The following is a 19,549-nucleotide window of genomic DNA, read 5'->3' on the forward strand; positions in this document are numbered from 1 at the left end:
ATTAGTGTTAACAAATTACTCTTGAAATTCCTGGGCTTTCAAACCCTCTAAATAAAAATGTGCCGTTCAAAGTGTAATGGCACCAATAACTCGGAGTGCAGGGCTGGGAAATGCTGCCCAGGAACATAGGCTTTTGTTACATGAGTCATGGATGCATGCCTGTATCTTCCCAGCACTCGCCATGGCTAGAGGCCAAAAACTGGATCATCTTCAATTACAGTCCTAGTCTAGTCTGGTTTTCAGTGGTGAAAACATCGCACCGGACAAATCTGGCACTGCGTCAAGCTCCCCATTCACTCACCTTAAACTGGAAAGGGCAAACTGAGAAAGAAGGGGATGCAGGTACCCCTCCATCTCTTGCACAATAGCCTCAAAATGAGATGCAATTTCATTTTCTGCCCCGTTTTCCTTTGAATGAAAAAAAAAAACACAAAAACAAAGAAGATTACAAGGCATAAGACGTCATTCCGTGAAATAAAGCCATCTGTCAAGCTGAGTCTGGAATATAAATGAAAGATGCAATTTCCCCCATATATTTTCGGACATAGTTGGGTTTGCACAAAAAGTTGGGCTCTGTGGCAGATTGATACGGTATGTGATCCTCGTGCCAATCACAGTGTTCTGTCAGTCCGCTATTTAAGAGTTTACTGCAGTCCCTGGTGCTTCCTCCGGGGGTTTGCTGTTTGACAGGAACGGGGCTGGGGTGAAGCTGAACGGCAATGATTGCCGCTCTGCGCCAGCGAGCAGCATGGTGGTGGTAAATGGCTGTGCTGCATGAAAGGCACGGAATGTCACATGAAATTTATCTGCTTGTGACTGCTCACCGAGAGTGCCGCCGTAGCTCGTCCGCCAGGCGCGGGGTCGCCCCACGGCGCGCCCCCAGCGCCATCGCGTTTGATCTCGTCCCTGATCAGAGCCTGCATCGTCTCCCGTCCGAAGGAGCGGGCACGGTCCCGGAGGCTGGTGAGAGTTTCTGGGCAAACGCTGACCTTCGCAACCCTGCTGTTGACCAGCACACCTGTTGCACAGAAGGGCAGGTGTAATAGATCCCAGAGAAACCAGTCCCTTCATTGCCAGCATAGCTTATTAATTCGCTCCCTCCATATTGGCACCGGCCTCCTCACACGTGCTAGCCAGAGATCCAACAAGTCCCAGGAAAGGAAATTAAAAAGCATCATTATGCAGCCTGCTGCTTTGAGCTCCGGGTCTGAAAACGGGGCCTGTTTGTGTCAGAGAAGCTGCTTAACCTTGGTGTGGATGCAACGGAAAAACAGCCTTCCACAGCATGGCACCATGGGAAGTCTAATATCAATTTTAGTATGCTGCTCTTTCTCAGCATGGATCTCCTCACTGTAGATATTCAATTTACATGCACAGCATCATCTGAAGAGGCCAGCCAATGTTTATTTAACTTCTGTGAAATCATCAAGGTATTTGTTTGAAAGCATGAAGATGTCTGGCTGTGATTACAGCTTATCAACATCAACAAACACTGTTGTACAGGAATACATTGCAATTAATAATCAGTGTTAACAATTTAAAATCTCTTCACCTAATCACCTGAAAGACATCATACAGGTGAAAATAAAAACACTTTACCAGCGAGCTGAGTTCCCTTTCCTCTATGGCTCTCAGCTGGTTTCGCCTTCTCTATAAAGGCCCCATAGAGGACAGATCTGCAGGGAAATGTGCACATTTAGTCACACATCCAGATACATTTTGTATTACACATTTTGTATGACAGGCTCATTTAAGGAAAATAAAGCACCATTCATATCAGCCCAGGCACACAATGCAGCTAATTCGAAGGTAACAGAGGTTGCTGATCAACAGGATAACTTTTTTAATGACTGGGTACTGAGAGTGGTGCAACTTGTGATAAATTCTTCAAGTACAGTATAATGTGATGCTAATCTTGGTCAATTTGTCCACATAAAACAGAGGCAAAGTAGTACCATTACTCAGAGCTGTCAAGGTACAGCTGGGCAATAACTGACCCTCACAGTCAGAATGACTGAGCTTTTTCCTCAATGAGAAAGATCATTCCTGTGATCTTTTTTAAGCTACACTTTAGCCTGGTTCACTTAACACGGTTAAAGTCTGAGGAAACAGACAAATTGATATTTAATCATTATTCAGTTGTCTTTTATTGGTGTACTCGGATACACTAAAATCTTTACATAAAATCTTTACATGTGTCATCCATGTCCTGAACATGCCTTCATGCAAGGCTGATTCACAATGAAATGAAATGAAATGAAAAAAAAAATCAATAATAATAATGCCACAGAACAGTGGGCTGGGCAATTTTAGCTGCTTTACAAGAGAGGGGATCTGTGGATATGTTACACATGCAGGGTTGGGTCTGAGGTCCCAGCTGTGAGCGTCACCAAATGTTAACTTAGAAAATGGCATCCCTATAGCCTTGACAGTCACAGGAGAGTTCCTGGAAATGTGTCGGGCATTTAAAAAGGTGAAATGAGGCACAGTAAGTAGAATAAATGGGTACATTCTTTGACAGCTTTGCCTTGAATTTGCTGTGGTTCTAATTGTGCGAGCACATTTTTCAGTCGAATTTTGTCAGGAGGATTTCGTCGAATTTCTTCAAAAAACCAGTGCTCTGAGCAAAAACCGCGGTATTTATGGTTTCTATGGTTACTATGTAAAGTCTGTGTAGAGCAGAGCGGATGACGGACAGTTAAATCTAGAGCTTGAGGTTAAAGCTTATGTTCAACAGGCTATAGGCTTCTCCTCAGCAACTTTACTTTGTGCTTGTTATAATATCTCCTATGGTCATGCTTAGGTTCAGAAAAGCTAATCCAGCGTGTGCTGAAACATGGGAGATTCTCGCGGTGAGTGTGTGTGAGAGTGAGATAGTGTGTCAGCTCAGCGAACAAGACCTGACAGCAATATGTTACTGTAATAACACAGAACTGCTCTTGATAATCCTTCTGAAATGAATCCAGGTATGGATGGCTCCCTCTAGTGGGATATGCAGTGTATTTCAGGAATTAGTTGGGGATGCTATATGATCTTGTTTGAATAGAAAGGTGTATGCCACTCCCTGCTTTCCTAAAACACTTCACGCAGTTCTGCAAACACAAGCTCCACATACCCATCCTGAGAGTGCTGGAGCAGCAGAAGCTTGAAGCTGGACGGGAGCTCACTCAGAATGCTCAGGTGATTTGGATTAATGCTAAGGTGGGTGTAAGCCTGTTGAAAAACCAAGGAACAAAACGTAACTCGGGATGACTTGTATAGCTTACATCCAACATACTGGTGCTAATGCAGGATGGTTTGTATAGCTTACATCAAACATTAAGACAGCTGAATATTTACAGGTGCATCTCAAGTTAAGAACAACACTCAAGGTTACAACAAGGGCACGACTTTGTACAAGAGTTCTGGTTAAAGTACAAACCCATTTCTGTAAGACTATATCACACTGCTGCCCGTGTCAAACAAGTATGGTGAACAAGTGTGTATATCAATCATCATCAATAGGTGTTCTTGGGAAACATGAGAAGATGAAGAGAGTTATCACTGAGCCAAACCCTACGTGAGTCCATGACAGTGGCATAGGACACCAGTAGTGACGTATTAAGGACACACACAAGCTGAGGAAACACGCAGGCATTGTTACAGAGCTGAGGACACACAGGCGGCACTGCAGGGCCGTACCTTGGAGAGGTGAGCGAGTGTGTTCTCGGTAGCCTCCAGCAGGCTGCTGGCTCCCTCCCCTTCCTGCTTCGCAGCCAGCAGATTAGTGTGCAGGTTGAGCAGGGCGGAGAGCTGGGACACACTGCTGTCAGCGCTGGCTGCTCTCAGCACATCTCCCATCAGAGCGCAGCAGCGAGAGCTCTGAAAAACAACTGACCTACATCAGAGCCGGCTTCAAACAGAAACACAGGCACACACTTTCTCACAGATACACACACTCACACGCACATTCTTTTCCTCACACACACACACCCACACACACACACAAAACCATTATCACACATTTAGAAACACACATATATAAACTCTCACAAACGCACAACGCTGCATACAACCTCATGTATTCTCTTTCTTTTTCTCAATATCTCACACACACACACACACACACACACACACACACACACAAACACACACACACACACACACACACACACACACACAAACTCATCTAGTGTACCTGGTACAAGGCCAGATATTGACTGGCGGCTCTGGGGTCAAACTGGCCGTAACACTCAAGCATGTTGAGGCAGGCCTCTGTCAGGACAGGGGTTAACTTGTGCTGAAGACACAGGCCAACAGCCTGGGCCAGAGTCTCACTCGCCTGGGCCAACAGCTGCTGGGCTGTGCTCCGCCTTGCCTGGAGACAAAATCAGTTCAGCCACAGACAGACTGCTTTCCACCTCAGGGTAACTACAGCTAGCAATTAACTGCTTTACTCTGATAGGTACATGAGTATGGCTAGCTCATCATAAAAACACCCAGAATAACGCACTGCAGAGATACAGGCAATAATGAGACTCAACCAACACCAGCTCATGATAAAAACATCCCATGTTAAAGAACTAAAGATACCAGCAGCATGCTAGGATAGGAAAAAGCTCAGACAAGACACCTGCAACTCAGCAGACATGGATGGACTCTGTCGCTGTTCTGTAACTTTTGGCTCATTATTCTCCGCCGGCCTCTCCTCCTTTTCTCGTGAGCATTGTTTTTGCTCCATCTTGATTTCCTCCTGAAGAAAAAGACATTCTCAATTTGAGAAATATTGCATTTGCATTTTGACACTGTAGTTACAAAACCCTACAGAAAAGCTCAAATACAAAAAGCTAATGCTGTCGAAGCTCTCAGTTGTAAAAGAGCACAACCTTTTTAAAAGGTCATCTACGGCATATGTAATTAAACTTCAAAACACTGAAAACACTGCATAAAGTTCATTCTCAGTATTAGTCCATGACTAATGATCGTTAGCTTCAATCTCCAGCATCATCATCGTCATCATCACTATCACCAGTTTCACCATTATTGCCATCATCACCATCTCCATCTCCATCACCGCACTCACTGTTCCTGGATTAGCAGTGCATGGAGGTGTCATCACCCTGGCTCCAATATCCCACTGTGTGGAGAGGTGCAGGGGGTCCCTCTGTACGGCCAGCAGACGTAGGCACTTTCCCATCATGCACAGGGACATGGCTCTTGTCTCCGCGCATTCCGCACTGAGACTGAACACAGTCTGGAGCTGGGTCAGCACCACCTGGCCCAGGGTTCGGCCTGTGCTCAGCCACTCCTGGGGTATAAGCCAAAAAAAATGTGTCTGGATGTAATGCTGTGTTCCATTTACCTTGGAAGTTGGAAGTCGGAGCTAGGAATGACGTCGCACCCGAGTTGACCGCATTGGAAAACCAAGATGGACGCCTCCAGGAAAACCTTTGTTGTTATGTTAGCCATTGTTAGCCCCTGTTAGCAATACCAGTTGATAACGCATTACGCGGTATTTTACGCATACAGACACCGTAGCAACATGTCCACAGATAGACGTTAGACAGTACTGTGTGTACAACTGATTTAATGAGACACAAATGAGACAGAAGTGCTAATAAACAGTATAATACTACAGCTTTCAGTTCTGTTGATGCGCAGAGCAGCCATCTTGGATTTTGAGGTCGGGGTTGGTGAGGTTCTTCCGACTTTCTGAGCTGGAAATCCAACTTCAGGGGGTGTTCCAGTTGAAATTTCCGACTGGGAACTCGGAAATTCTGACTTCCCAGTTCAAATGGAACGCAGCAGAAGTCAAACATGGGTCTAAAATTTGTCCTGGCAAAAAAAAAAAGAAAAAAAGAAAAAAAAAACAGGACAGGACATGCTGCCTGTGTGCAGTATCTGGACTGTCTGGTAATTAAATTTGCTCAAGCTGTGACATGGCACCATAGGAGGGATCACTCTCCACTCACATCCTCCTCTCCCCCGCAACGATCATGTTTAGGGTTCAGACCCACGAGGAGGGGTCCTCCAGGGATAAGCAGTAAATTTGATCACTGACAGTATTGATTCGTTTCTGCAAGAGTTGAGCTTTCTCTCTGGAAAAAAGCCCATCACAACTGCAAAATTACAGCGTAATGGAAGACTGGGTGCAGAGCCACTGCAGTTAATGATGTTTTTGTCTGGAATGCAATCAGCCCGTATACCTCCCAGAGCGACACTCACCTGCCGCAGAGACGACGGGTCGGGTGTGCTCCGCACAAAGTCCTCCACCGTTTTCTCCACGGAGGCTTTCCTGTCCCGGGCCAGGGCCTGCTCCTTCTCCTCCACGCACACCTGCTCCAGCATGTCCAGTGCCAGACCCACCAGGGCCAGTCTGAAGCGGGCCAGCTTCCTCATGGCAGGCAGGCTGAGGGTTCGAGTCTTACAGAAAGTACACACACTCAATGAGCAATGTGCTGTAATTCATCTGCTCTCAGCTAAACTGCAGGAAACCAAATCTGGTTCATATGACATTTACAAAAACATTTTGGATATACAATGAATTCACTTTGATAAAATGAAGAGCAATGGTGAAAAAGACAGGCAAAATCACTATCGCTTTACATAGCGGTTTGAACACAGGGCAGAGAATGCCCTTGTACCTTCCCTTATTTGCACCCAGAAAACTCCAACTGCACTAACTTACAGAATGGTGACAATGACATATGGTATGCTGATTGAGTCTACTAAGTCAGTAAAGTCATGATTCAAAAAAAGCATGTGGAAAGCATGCAGAAGGTGTAACTGTGGACATAATAACTCAAGACATTAATCAGTGTGTATATTTAACTCCTGGATGAAAGTGTCATCCACTGTCATGTACAAGCACTTTTTTTCCTGTGTTATTGTGGATCTCCAGTGTGACTTATATAAACCCTGCTTAACTCACATCACATGCAAATGTGCTAGTGCACTAGTTTTCTGTTTTACAAACAGTGATACGAGCGCCATCTATTGTCAGGTCGAAGCTACATCAGAGCAAAAACTAAACCAAGTTATATTTATCTGCATTTTCTCTGGAAGCTTTCAGCTTCATTGTTGTGATGCAGGCTATTTTTAGAAGCATGTACTCGGATGAATGAAATGCACATCAATAAGTCACAGCACTAATAAAATTAAACAACTGTTTCATGCCTGGATTCTAGAATCTAGATGAAACCTTCCTGTTCAAAGTTGAGCCAAGATGCATCTTAAATTAGAACCTTATCCATTTGTGAATTACAAACTGAATTCTGTTCTGCTGCCAAGAGTGTAAAGCTCCACTGACCTGGACTAGGCCCGGATTTCTCAAACTAGCAGATGGACCCAGGGCCCATTATAAAACAAAATGAAGTAATAGTCGAAAGCACACAAACAAAGCATGCTTTCATTGCTTCACTCGTTCAGACCTGGGTTGCTTTTATACTGGAGTTCTCATTCTGAGCTCCATACCACAACACTCATTTTGGGAAATGAGGCTGTATGACGCAAAATTGGCTGAAAAGAATTAAACTGTTAAATTAGCAGTACCAGTGTGGCATGGCAATCTTGAGCCCTTCAACAATATGACTTGAAAAGTTTCTGACAAAATTGCACTACTCCTAGAGACACCTGAGCGTGTGGAATTTCATTGTGCTACTTCTGAACTGCATAAACATAACGTCAGTAGTTCACTTCATGTATAAAACATAGCAGAATATATTAAAACTAGTTTATCTAAGTTTCTGAATGATTTTTCTTTTGAAAAAGGGAAACGTCCTGCAAATAATCAGGATATATGGCTTCTTTGATGTTCCCCACAGCACACTATGTTTGGGTAGAAGATGGCAGCTCTCTCACAAATAGCTTTTTCGTGTATTTATTCGTGGATTTAGTGCATTCGTAGTTTGTTATAAGTGAGGTATAAAACAGAGAAGGCAGGCTAATTTTACCTCCTGAGGTGGCAGCAAACTCAGGGCCGTCAGCATCACCTCTTCCTCTATGTTAACAGCCTGATGCATCAGGAAGTACGAGTCCAGAAGGTGGCGCTGTTTAACCTCCTTGTTGTCAGTGTGTTTGGCGAGTATTCTACAGTGCAACATGACATAGGAACAAACATTAAAAACAATCCGTAAAGAATAGCAGAGGAGTGAATACAGACATGGATTGAGGGATGGAGAGATGGAGGGATGGACAGACGGGCAGGTGGAGGTGGGAAAAAGCACTCACCTAAGCACCTTGGCCTGCTCCAGTAAAGCCTCTGCCCCTTCCTCTTGGTATCCCAACTGGGAAAACTCGTTGGCAGTTTGTCTCAGTGTGTCACAGGCTGCCATCAGCGTCTTCACAGATTTGCTGTGCAACACTACTCCAGATGCAGGAAACTTTAGGGACTGCACCTGCAATACTGCTCTCCTGCAGCAGGTGGCAGCAAAGATTAGGAAAAGAATTGACATGTCAAACAAAGTTGCAGGTTTGAACTAAGGTATGTCAGTATTTGCTTGACCAAGGAATTTAAACTGATTTGGTATAGATAATGAATAATGTGTACAGTATAAGTCACAGAGGTTGCCTGGGAAAAGGAGTGTCTGCTAAGCAAATACATGATGTGATGTAATGTAAACCAATATGCATGTGTTTTCTTTGAAGCCACACCTGTTTGCTTGTATCAGTGTGGGAGGGAGGTAACCACGTGAAGTGACTCCCTCTTTCCACATGATCTTCATCGTGTCATTCTATGATTTTTATCAACAGTGACAGGACAGTGACCCAATGGATATATAACCCACAGACCTCTGCCAAACAAATGCTGGTTATGATGTCTGGAAATGTGCCTTGATGTGTAACATCAATACGGGTCTAACTCACCCGGTGTCCAGGGATGCTACCAAGAATCTCAGAACTGGACGTCTGTTTGGTTTCTCCTCCAGCGCTGATCTCAGAACAGCAGCAGTGTGCTCCAGCATCCGACATGCCTGTTAAGGACAAACACACTCACTCACACTGAACCGAGGTTTACTGAGGGAACAGAACTGCACTGATCCATGTTCTCTCAGGTCTATGGGTCTGTCCTTGCATGATCACACCTTAACAACACACCACAGTCTGTCCATATATGCCCATTTAATAGGCCTACTACAAAGAGAGGCAGGTTCACAGTACCTGTGCTTCCTTATCCTGGCCTGCCCCACCCATAGTGGCTTTCACCAGGCACAGGGTCACACGGTGCCAGAAGTCCTTGTCACCGCCGATGCTCTGGGCCTCCCCAAGCAGAGCCAGCGCCTGGTCGTGGTTCTGTTCCTTATTGGCCAGCACAGCGAGGAGAAGCAAGCTCTTTGCTTCAGCAAACCTGTCTCTCAGCTCCTATGGCATAAACCGCAGCAGGTACGTGAGACAAATGTAATACTCCGCACACATACAGTACCAGTCAAAAGTATTCTTTATTTTTACTATTTTCCACATTTTAGAATAATAGGGTTAGGGTTAGACATCACAACTACAAAATAACACACATGGAATTATGCAGTGACCAAAAAAGTGTTAAACAAATCTTTAGATTCTTCAAAGTAGCCAAAAAATATTTTTTAGAATGTAAATTTTTTTATTTTTGTAAAGAAATTCATACATAGGCATCAACGTCACTATTTATATTTGTCTAAGAAACAAATTTCAAGAATTTAACCATAAGTCTTTAGATCAAAATGTCTTTTAAGATAATGAGAAACATGCATTCAATGAGGTGTGTTCAAATTTTTGAACGGTTCTGTATACCACACAAATCTTGTATAAATCTACAACACACCCCATAAAATCATCACACACATCTTACACATACACACCACACACTTTATGCACAAACATTTGCTCAGTGAGCCAGAACTTCGCTAACAATTGTTATGTAATCCAGTCATACAGCTGGATGTTTTATTGAGTCACTTCAGGTTAAGGACATCGGCCAAGAGTGCAACAGAAGTTGTAATTCAATTCAAACTCACAAATACACTGAAATTAAAAAGAAGCAAAATGACTAAAAGTAAGGTACTATGGCCTTCACTCACCTTGGCAACCAAGTGGGCCTCTGCTAGCAAAACTCTGGCTGGCTGGTACTGACCCATATCGAGTAATATTTCAGCCTTTCCAAGCCAGATGTCCTGCGCACAAGGTCCACTCAGCTTCCTGCCAGCCTGACTGATGCTGTCCATTACAGCCTGGAGGGAGGAAGACAAAGGAAACAATGTTTGCATTTACAAATTTTCAAACTAACCACAGCAGTCCATTCCACATACAGTACCAGTCAAAAGATTGGACACAACTGATTAAGACAATCAGAAACATGAATTCAAAGACATTTTGATCTAAAGACTTATGCTTAATTGCTTGAAATTTGTTTCTCAGACAAATATAAACAGTTATGTTTAGTTGATGCCTATATATGAATTGAAGTGATGCCTATGTATGAATATGAAAACTATGAAATAACACAAAGGAATTAGGCAATGACCTAAAAAGTGTTAAATGAACCAAAGCTTAAAAATCCTATAGTTTAGATTCTTCAAAGTAGCCAAAAATATTCTTTAGTCATGGCATAATTCCCTTTGTGTTATTTCATAGTTTTGATGTCTTTACAATTATTCTAAAATGTGGACAACAATATAAAGAAACAAAAACCCTTCTATAAGTAGGTGCGTCAAAACCTTTGACTGGTACTGTATAAAAGTACTACATGCGGTGTGGAGCTGAGTCAATCCAATCTGTACCCCAGTGTGGCCTCCAACTTTGTCCAACTGCTGTCAGGGCTCATCTCAGATAAACACTCCCACATACAGTACAAAAGCAGTACATGCAGTGTAGAGCTGAGTCAACCCCATCTATACCTCAGTGCAGTCTCTAGTTCCATCTGTCCAACCGCTGTCACGGCTCATCTCAGAGCGGCCCTTCTGCTTCAGCAAAGCAATGGCTTTCCGACACCTTCAAACAAATCAGGTTCGCTTTAGGGAACTCCACATCTCACAAGCAATAAAGTCACAAAACTAAAAAGCCTAATGCCATAGTAAAGACTTCAGATAACTGTACATCTAAGCAAACTGAAAAACACAAACCATGTACACTATCCATGTCGCCCTGGATAGTGATATCTGTGTAGCCAATAAATAATGACATGACCGATTCGTGTTTACAATAGCTAATTATGGTAGGCAGACCATTATTACATTATTGTCATTTAGTAGACACTCTTATCCAGAGCGACTTACATAGGTTACAACTTTATCCCTTTATACAACTGGATATTTACAGAGGCAATTGGGGGTTAGGTACCTTGCATAAGGGTACAACAGCAGTGCCCCATCGGGGAATCAAACCAGCAACCTTTCAGTTACCGGTCATACTCCTTACTACTACACCAGACTGCTGCTACTTTTGCCCTTTGTTGATGAGCATAGCTATAGAATTTGGATTTTGTATTGACTGAGCTTTGGATGATCACATAGGCTTGAATGATTTTTTAGGCAGCGCCCAGTCACTGTGTCCCCACTGCCTTTCCGGTCATCACACATTCTTACCCTGACTTCATTACATTACATAACTGGCATTTAGCAGATGTTCTTATGCTGATCAACGTACATAGTTTACTTTTTTTTTGGTTACATGTTATCCATTTATACAGCTGGATATTTACTGAGCCGATTATGGGTTAAGTACCTTGCCCAAGAGTACAACAGCACTGCCCCAGTGGGGAATCAAACCGGCAACCTTTTGGTTACGAGCCCGGCTCCTTACCACTATGCTACTCTGCCGCCCCTACTTCGGCCTATCCTATCAAAGCAGGATGTAAAACTACAGCTGGCACGTACATCATCCGCTCCTCTTCGTAGACGAACGCTGGGCCAACGCGTTTCTCGTGGTATGACGCAGGCGCGTTCAAACCCAGCTGGGAGCAGGTCCTTGAAATCCTGTGGGAAACGAGCCAGAATACAGGGTGAATTAATTTGTATCAAAAAAATAACAAGACCAAAGCACTACCGGAAGAGTGAGTGTTTGATCTCTGATGTATTTAAACCTTCTGACCCTTCTCTGTGCACTCAACAATACAGAGTGGGAACAGGGAACTGACACTTATTATGGGGGACAATACTGCATAGACTATGGAGACTGCTGAGCTAATGCAGAGTTTGAAGAGGCGTCAGAAGGACACTGAGGAAGGCTGGGTGTGAAAGAGATGCTTACTTGAGAGAGTAGAGGTCAGAGAGACTCGTGCTGTCCATCAGGTCGTGGGCGACAACTTCAGCGAGGTGAAGGACGGGTAGCGTCAGGTGGGTCAGACCCGATGACCTCATCTCCTTCACAAGCAGGTCCAGGAAGTAAAGCGTCTGAGTCTGACAGTGTCAAACAGCAACGACACAACATCAGCGTCGATCAGGGCAAGGCAACAAGGTGACAGGGTGATGAGGTGACAGGGCGGCAGAGCGGGCCAGGGCACCATGACTGTCAGTGGGGGTGAGGAGTGTGTTGCCAGACTTGCCTGACAGGGTCTGTTTGAACAGAATAATCTGAGACTCGCCTGCCTGCTGAAGCTCTGCTGGTTAATGCAATAAGGGCTTCTGTCACGCTTGAAGGCCTGCCGGACCTCCTGGGGGCAGTCATAGAGGGCCCACTCCTCTGGGCTGGTGGGCAGGACGTCCACTGGAACCTTACTTTTGGGCTTCTCCTCAGCTGAAGGGAGAAGGGGAGGCTGGACCAGGACAGGAGATGATGACTGTATTATGCATAACTATAACTTCCATTAATCAGCAGTTAAAGTAGACTTTATGAATCAACTAAAACTTAAGTACCCCTCTCAGCAAGAACAGCAGTTACAGTTAGGAGCAGTTTCCCACACTGTCCTGCTTGACATTCTTTTGGCTCCTGTACGTAGCAAGCATCTGAGGCTTTTTGACAGTCTGGAAGGGGATGACTCTGAAGTGAACCATACATTTATTAGGCTTGAAAGCCCATGAAGAAAGGCCCCTGATTCAAACCTCTTTAGATTTCTTCCCTCTCTCTTTCTTTGATGTTGCTGATGGTGGAGCCTGAGCAAGGAGGAGAGGCACACTCTCTGCCACTTCCCTGATCACTTCACCCGCTGTCACCAAAGACACCTGCAGGGAAAGTACAACACAAGAATATGAAGAAGTTCACACACACACACAGACGGATGTGCACACACATACACTCACTCACACACATGCATGCATGCAGACACAGATACACACAGACACACGCACAAGCACACACACACACACACACACACCTCTCCACTTCTTTCCTGTGTTTCATTATTTGTCTGCTCACAGACGGGTGGTGTTTACCTGCCAGATGCGCAGGACGCAGCTGTAGGCCAGCAGGCAGTGCTGCCGGTGCTGGGGGCCGGCCCCGCCCAGCATGGTGGCCAGCAGGGTGTGGGCTCTGACCAGCCCCTCCAGCCGCCTCACGTCCCTCAGCTCACACAGTGACGGGGTGGAAACTGCACCCCGCACACCAATCTGGGGCTCACACTTCACAGGGATCAACTCCGCTTCCACTACCAAGGGAAAACACACACACATATAAACATACCCGCACACACATACACACACACATATACAAACAAAAGCAATTAAACTGCTTGTGACACATTATGTATAGGTAAAGAGAGGCAGTGAAGGGTATAGAGGGAATGTGATAGTGTAGTGAAAGTAAACAGGTGTATGAGGAAGAGTATGGTTATATAGGGCTTGTGTGGGTATAGAGAGGAGTGTGCACATATATAATGGAGTGTGTGGGTATTTAGGGAAGTGTGGGGGTACAGACAGAGTATTTGGGTATAGAGGGACTAAGGGCCATAGACGGGAGTGTGCGGGAAAACAGGGAAGGGTTTGGGTATAGAGAGAGTGTGTATGGGTATATGAGAAGTATGTGGGTATAGAGAGATTATGTGGGTCCAGAGAGGGAGTGTGTATGCATATAGAGGAGCATATGGGTACAGTACTCTGGCCCTGCTGATCCCCAGCCTCCATGTGCAGCAGCATATCCTCTGCCCAGTGGATCTGGTGCAGGGCGTCCGCCATGGGGAAGTGGGTACAGTACAGCCACTGACCGAACTCCAGCAGGTACTCAATCTTCTGCCACAGGCTGCTGGGACTCTAGGAGTGAGCAGTCTACATTACACACTAACTTTGCTTCAGTCCTAAAAGAAAACCAATCTCATAAGAAAAAAATGCAAACAGTTTTCTGAAGTGTTTTCTAAAGAAATTCTACACAGAGACTTTACATGAAAATACTTTAAATATAGTTAGTTTAATAACAGTTAGTTGGAAAGTTTTTTTTTCCTTACAGTATGTAATCCCTGTCTTTCCCCAGACTCAAAACTGATATGTTTGGTACACCAAGCAGGACTTGTGTGTTATTTATAGCCACTGTTCAATTGTACAATATATGTCCGACTCAGCACTGCTGTTTAGTTCCTCGATAATAAATTCCCTTTAGGAATGAGATTCCATTACTATTTCATTATCATCCATATACATAACAGACTTGGCTCCCCAGAGTAACTTCCACTGCTACAGCAGCCTCAGAAAAGTGCAACTATATTAATATATTAACAGCATAAGGACAAGTCCATTGGCAATGCAGCAGTGTAAATACAACTATTTCTTAAAATGCTAATCTGACGCATGATGCAAAGGATACATACACAGAATCTGAATCACCATGAAAAATCTATGAACTACATCTCACAGGGGGATGCGAGTTTCCTTTCAGAGGGAGTGTTGCATGCATTATGAATAATGAATAATGAAGCCCTGACGATGCGAATGTTCCCTCTGCGCTGCAGATTCACGAAGGTCGTCGACAAGGTCCTGCCTGGATGAGGCGGCTGGGCGCAATTTATTAGTCAAATAAAAGAGCCCCTCAATCAAAATGTCCAGTGTGTGAGTAAAGATCCCTTTGTGACAGGCACCTGTGGGGGCCTCTGTACAGTCTTTTTAGGACCCTTATGAAAAAGTGATATATAAAAATGACAAGAGCATAAAATATAATGAGGAAAACAAGCCATTCAGCCCATCTTGGCTCCTCATTTCCTTGTATCACAGTGGCCAACAGATAAGGAATGCAGTTCTTTATACGTCAGAATACATTATATATACACTGCAGAGTAAGCATTACTGAAAGAGAAATCAACTGCATGTAGTAATGAAAACCACTGGGAGAGAATTTCTCCTGTATTAATACTGTTGTGGTTTCTTTTGCAAGAATCAAGCACAACGTGTAATATGAAACTTGCTCAAGAGCAAGGGTGCATCATAAGTGGAAAAACAAATTCTGTTTAGAATGTCAATGCCGTGAATCTTGTACCGTGTCTTCAACACTATGCCAAATGTTTTGAGGAGAAAAGGAATGCTCAGTTTAGCATAGTACCTGGATACCAGCTGACACAACAGGAAAAAAATAAAGATTAGTGCTGACAAACATGCCACTTTCTTGAATCTTATGATAGTCTTGTTATGACCAACCAAAGAGAGCTGAGAAATTGCGCATTCTTCAGCCTATGCTGTGTGAGATTCGAAAAGACAGGGAGAACATCATGAGGAACAAGAGAGACAGAGAAAGAATGCTAAGCAGCAAGACGCTTATGATTGAACATGTGCTTGTCACTCTTGTGATCAAACGGTGATTGTGCCATAGCAATGTACCCTACACGGCACCAACCTGAATGCCATAGAGATGCTCAAAATAACGTGAGTGAAATGATTACGCTATGTGTTATCTGAGGACATTGTAAGCTGATTTTCACGGTGGAATGCTTTCTCTGTTTCGGATTTTAGCACCCTGGCGGGTCACCCGAGCACCTGTGCTGACCTGCAGGGATGTGATGGCGTTCTGGTAGCAGGCCAGCTTCTGGGCTGGATCTGTGGAGCCCTGTGCCACGCGGTGCCACATGCGGGACAAACACTCCTCGCCCTCCTCCCCAAACTTCTGCATGTCCATCAGGATGTTCTCCCCCAGCCTGGCTCTCGCCACCACGCGCTGTTTAAACAGGAGCCTGGGGGGACAGGCAGGGCAGACAGTGCTTACATGTAGCGGATGCCACTGTAGGGCATAGTGCTGACAGAATACCCACGTAGAGAAGAGTGGCAACAGGACCAGAACACAGCTGCCATTATAGGCATAGACCTGTTTCTGGGAATCAGAACTGGTAGTTGGAGATTCAAATCCTAAATGGACCTCTTTTACCATACCCCAAAGAAGCTCTTCACCCTGATTGGTTCCCTGTAAGGCATGTGTAAGTCAGGCACCCAGCTGGTAATTCTGGACACCACTGTCTGCTTGTGATTACAACAAAGCCACTACAACTCCCCTCCCTCTGCGTTACTCCACACCCTCAGTATCGTCATGGCAATGCGTCTGATGTCCGGTAGTGTGGCTCTGATTAATGCTACAACAAAGCAGAGCACTGGGCATATAGATATACAAACCTGCTCATTCATAAGTGTTAAGTACCATCCTTTCCCCTCTCCTTCAATCAATGCTGGGGAGCTTGCGTTCCTGGAGGGATTGCTGGGTTTCCTTGTATCTTAGTGTAAGATTTAAATCTTTAATTGAGCAGAGTCCCCTCATTTCCTGCTGCAGGTGTAAATGCTGACTCAGTTACAATGCATGTAGCTGTTCGTTTACATCCAGGAAACCAGCTGAGGTCACTTTTCATCCGATCACCTTTTCATACAATAGATTTAAGTTAAAATATTAAGGGCTAAGGCAACACAGAAAGCAGTAAACCCTGTGGGCCTTCAGGAATACAACTTCCCCTTGAGAGGCCAACCCTGGTCTCTGTTTCAGCCACAAAGCTGAAGGTGTTTGGACTAGGGCTGTGTAAACTGAGCCAAGATCAGTTTTCAGGGGACTTGATTCTGAGCACTCACAGCCTGTGCCTGGTCCGTGGCATCTCCCTGACCGCCTGGTCTAGCACCCGCAGCCCGGTCCGCCAGTCACCTCTGTCGGCATGGATACTGAAGAGGAGGCCATAGAAGGCGGCCCTCAGGGTAAGGTCATCCTCGGGGCCCCCTTCACCTGTAGACAGAAATTCCATTAAAGGACTGCAGGTAACACTGTGCTGGAAACGTGATCTTGGTATCATTCTACCTGACATCTTAATTAGTTAGATTTGATAGAGCTGTTAATTGGATACTGATTTGGGTTTGTTATCACAGTGATATCAAAATTATATTGGAATGAAATGAATCCATACACACAAACAACACTGACCACTAATTAGGTATTTGCATACTGTTTGGGTTTGATGAAAGTAAGGTGAAACTGGGAATAATTGCCCCACAGTAAGATAAATGTTCAAATTAGTAATAATCTGTCAGGAAAGCCATGTGTTTTATTTAAAACAACATACCACAATGTTATAGGTCTAAAAAAGTAATACTGGAAAAAACATAAATGAAAAAATTTTGAAAATAACTCACTTTATTACTTGCACACAAATGAGAGCACACTACATGAGTGTATTTTTGAAACTGATCGATCTGAAATGAAATTCTAAATTGTAATTGTCCCAGGACGAGACCCCCATTACTGAATGGGACATGGAGAGATTGGCTTCAAACTGTTTCTGGGGCGTGTCTCACGCAAACTGACCTACAGCCTCCTGGCCTGTCATCAATGCGCCCAGAGAACGGTCAGTCGCCAGTGTCGTCTTTGTAGGTCTTTTCTTCCCTTCATCCTGGAGAATAAGAGGTCACAGAGGTGCTATAACGACACTGGTAACTAGAGCTGTGCCTGATGCACAGTACCCTCAACATGAAGGCAGCTGCGGAGTGAGGAAAACTGCTAGAGAACTGTGAGAGAGCAGCAGAAACTCAGAGAGGTCTCACCTTTCTGTCTTTAGCGCTGGTATTCGTCATGGCTCTCAGGATCTTCTCCACAGAGTCCTGGAGCTGCTCTCTTTCTTGGGGGTGTTCCAGCAAGGGCAGGCAGGTGTTCCAGTAGTGCCGGGCCCCCACCAAACAGAGAGTGTAGCTTCCGGCCTTTTCTGCATAGCTGAAAACAATTCCCAGACCCACATGCTACCTCACTACATTTTATGGTACTCTACATAATGCATAATGCCTCGTGACACTTCATCTGTTCCTGTCCTAGAAAATCGGTGCCTACCAAGCCATGGAGAATTGCTTTCATGACTCTAAAGTCAAACATCTTTTTTCCCCGCTCAGACTGTTCTACAGCGTACAGAGTAACAGTAGCAGTTCCAAAGGTATAGTACACTAAAATAATAGCAGCATAAAAACATAATAAATCCAACTGAGTCACATTTGAGAGGCAGGGCAGCTTTACTGTCTTTTCTTGTTGTGGCTTACCTGACACTGGACTGCAGAGTATGGAGGGCCTTTGTGTAGTGGTCAGGGTGGCCAAGGGAGGTCTGGACCAAAGTCAGACCCCTCAAACATGCAACAGCACTCAGCATCTCCTGGACCTGCTCATAGCTGTACCTTTAAAATGAATGAATACAGACGATTGGAACTAAAGTGAATCTTAAAACTGAAATCATTCGTTGGTTATATAGGACCTCACATGGATTTCGTTGATGGACTTCACCATGACAAATTTATGGTCAATTAATGTAAATACAAAAATGAAAATTATGATTTTGAATATGGCTCTCCTGTCTCTATCCCTGTCTTACATGTAGTGTAATGCTCCTGAGTAGTCACTAGAGGTCCTTTCTACTCCATGCTGATCTGCAAAACTGCAGCTCATTTCCTAGAGGAACACAAAGTAAATCCAGCACAGTAAATATTGCCACCAGGATATACAGATATCATCACAGATAGAGATATCATGTGTATTGTGGAAACTATTAAATATAACTTTCAATGCATTCTCTCTGTTGAGAGATGCGTTGGACTATGGGGGTTCTCTGGAAGTAAGCAGAGAAAGAAACAAAGTTTGTTTCAGTTTTGGAAGTCTGAGCTCTTTGTGGAAGCAAACCAAAGAGAGCTGGGGACCACAGTCTCAGCTCTCAGCTCTGTCTTCTGCAGTTCTGTAATGAACTGAAAACTATGTCAAAATGAGCTTCCCATGGTGTCAAAAGAGGGCTGAAAAAAAAGACTTCAGATTGAAAATGGTGTTAAAGGTGCCTCAATGACATCCCTCTTGTACAGTTATCAGAGTAGTCATGTTTTGTCAGTGGTGCAGGGGGTGTTTCCAGTATCAAGGACACTCACAGAGTGCAGGATGTGACTTTCACCCTATTGAGAGCAACAGCCTCCAACTGCAGTGCCTTCTGGGAGCAGGTCATCACCAGCTGCTGTTCCTGGGCCAGGTGGGCAAAGTGTGCCAGGTATGTCCACACCTGCAGCTCCACCAGGGGGTCTGTCCACCTGCAGTCTGATGCCATTCTGACCAGCTGGGGAGAATCATAATGGTCAGAGTAGTGTGCAGCAGTAGCCATGAATACTGTTCCAACTATAAAACCTGACTAACAGGATGTCTCAGACCCCTTAATGTCTACATAGATGAGAGCAGTCACTATGTAAGTAAATCAAGTCAC

The 19,549-nt window shown here is 44.5% G+C and overlaps 1 protein-coding gene across 1 annotated transcript in view; it reads right to left on the minus strand.

The window, feature by feature from the left end:
- The window catches only part of LOC118790344 (cilia- and flagella-associated protein 46), a 72,976-nt gene that overhangs the window by 35,310 nt on the left and 18,117 nt on the right, over nt 1–19,549 (minus strand). The window contains 27 exon segments of the mRNA XM_036547253.1: nt 302–408; nt 825–1,018; nt 1,600–1,676; nt 3,116–3,213; nt 3,682–3,861; nt 4,178–4,357; nt 4,613–4,732; nt 5,063–5,287; nt 6,205–6,402; nt 7,932–8,067; nt 8,209–8,391; nt 8,845–8,951; nt 9,139–9,339; nt 10,035–10,184; nt 10,851–10,944; nt 11,829–11,927; nt 12,202–12,350; nt 12,536–12,706; nt 12,993–13,112; nt 13,323–13,534; nt 13,982–14,135; nt 15,853–16,036; nt 16,914–17,061; nt 17,638–17,722; nt 17,874–18,039; nt 18,357–18,488; nt 19,224–19,405. Coding sequence (XP_036403146.1) covers nt 302–408; nt 825–1,018; nt 1,600–1,676; nt 3,116–3,213; nt 3,682–3,861; nt 4,178–4,357; nt 4,613–4,732; nt 5,063–5,287; nt 6,205–6,402; nt 7,932–8,067; nt 8,209–8,391; nt 8,845–8,951; nt 9,139–9,339; nt 10,035–10,184; nt 10,851–10,944; nt 11,829–11,927; nt 12,202–12,350; nt 12,536–12,706; nt 12,993–13,112; nt 13,323–13,534; nt 13,982–14,135; nt 15,853–16,036; nt 16,914–17,061; nt 17,638–17,722; nt 17,874–18,039; nt 18,357–18,488; nt 19,224–19,405 — 4,052 coding nt within the window.

This window comes from Megalops cyprinoides, chromosome 15, assembly GCF_013368585.1.
Source record: "Megalops cyprinoides isolate fMegCyp1 chromosome 15, fMegCyp1.pri, whole genome shotgun sequence".
NCBI lineage: Eukaryota > Metazoa > Chordata > Actinopteri > Elopiformes > Megalopidae > Megalops > Megalops cyprinoides.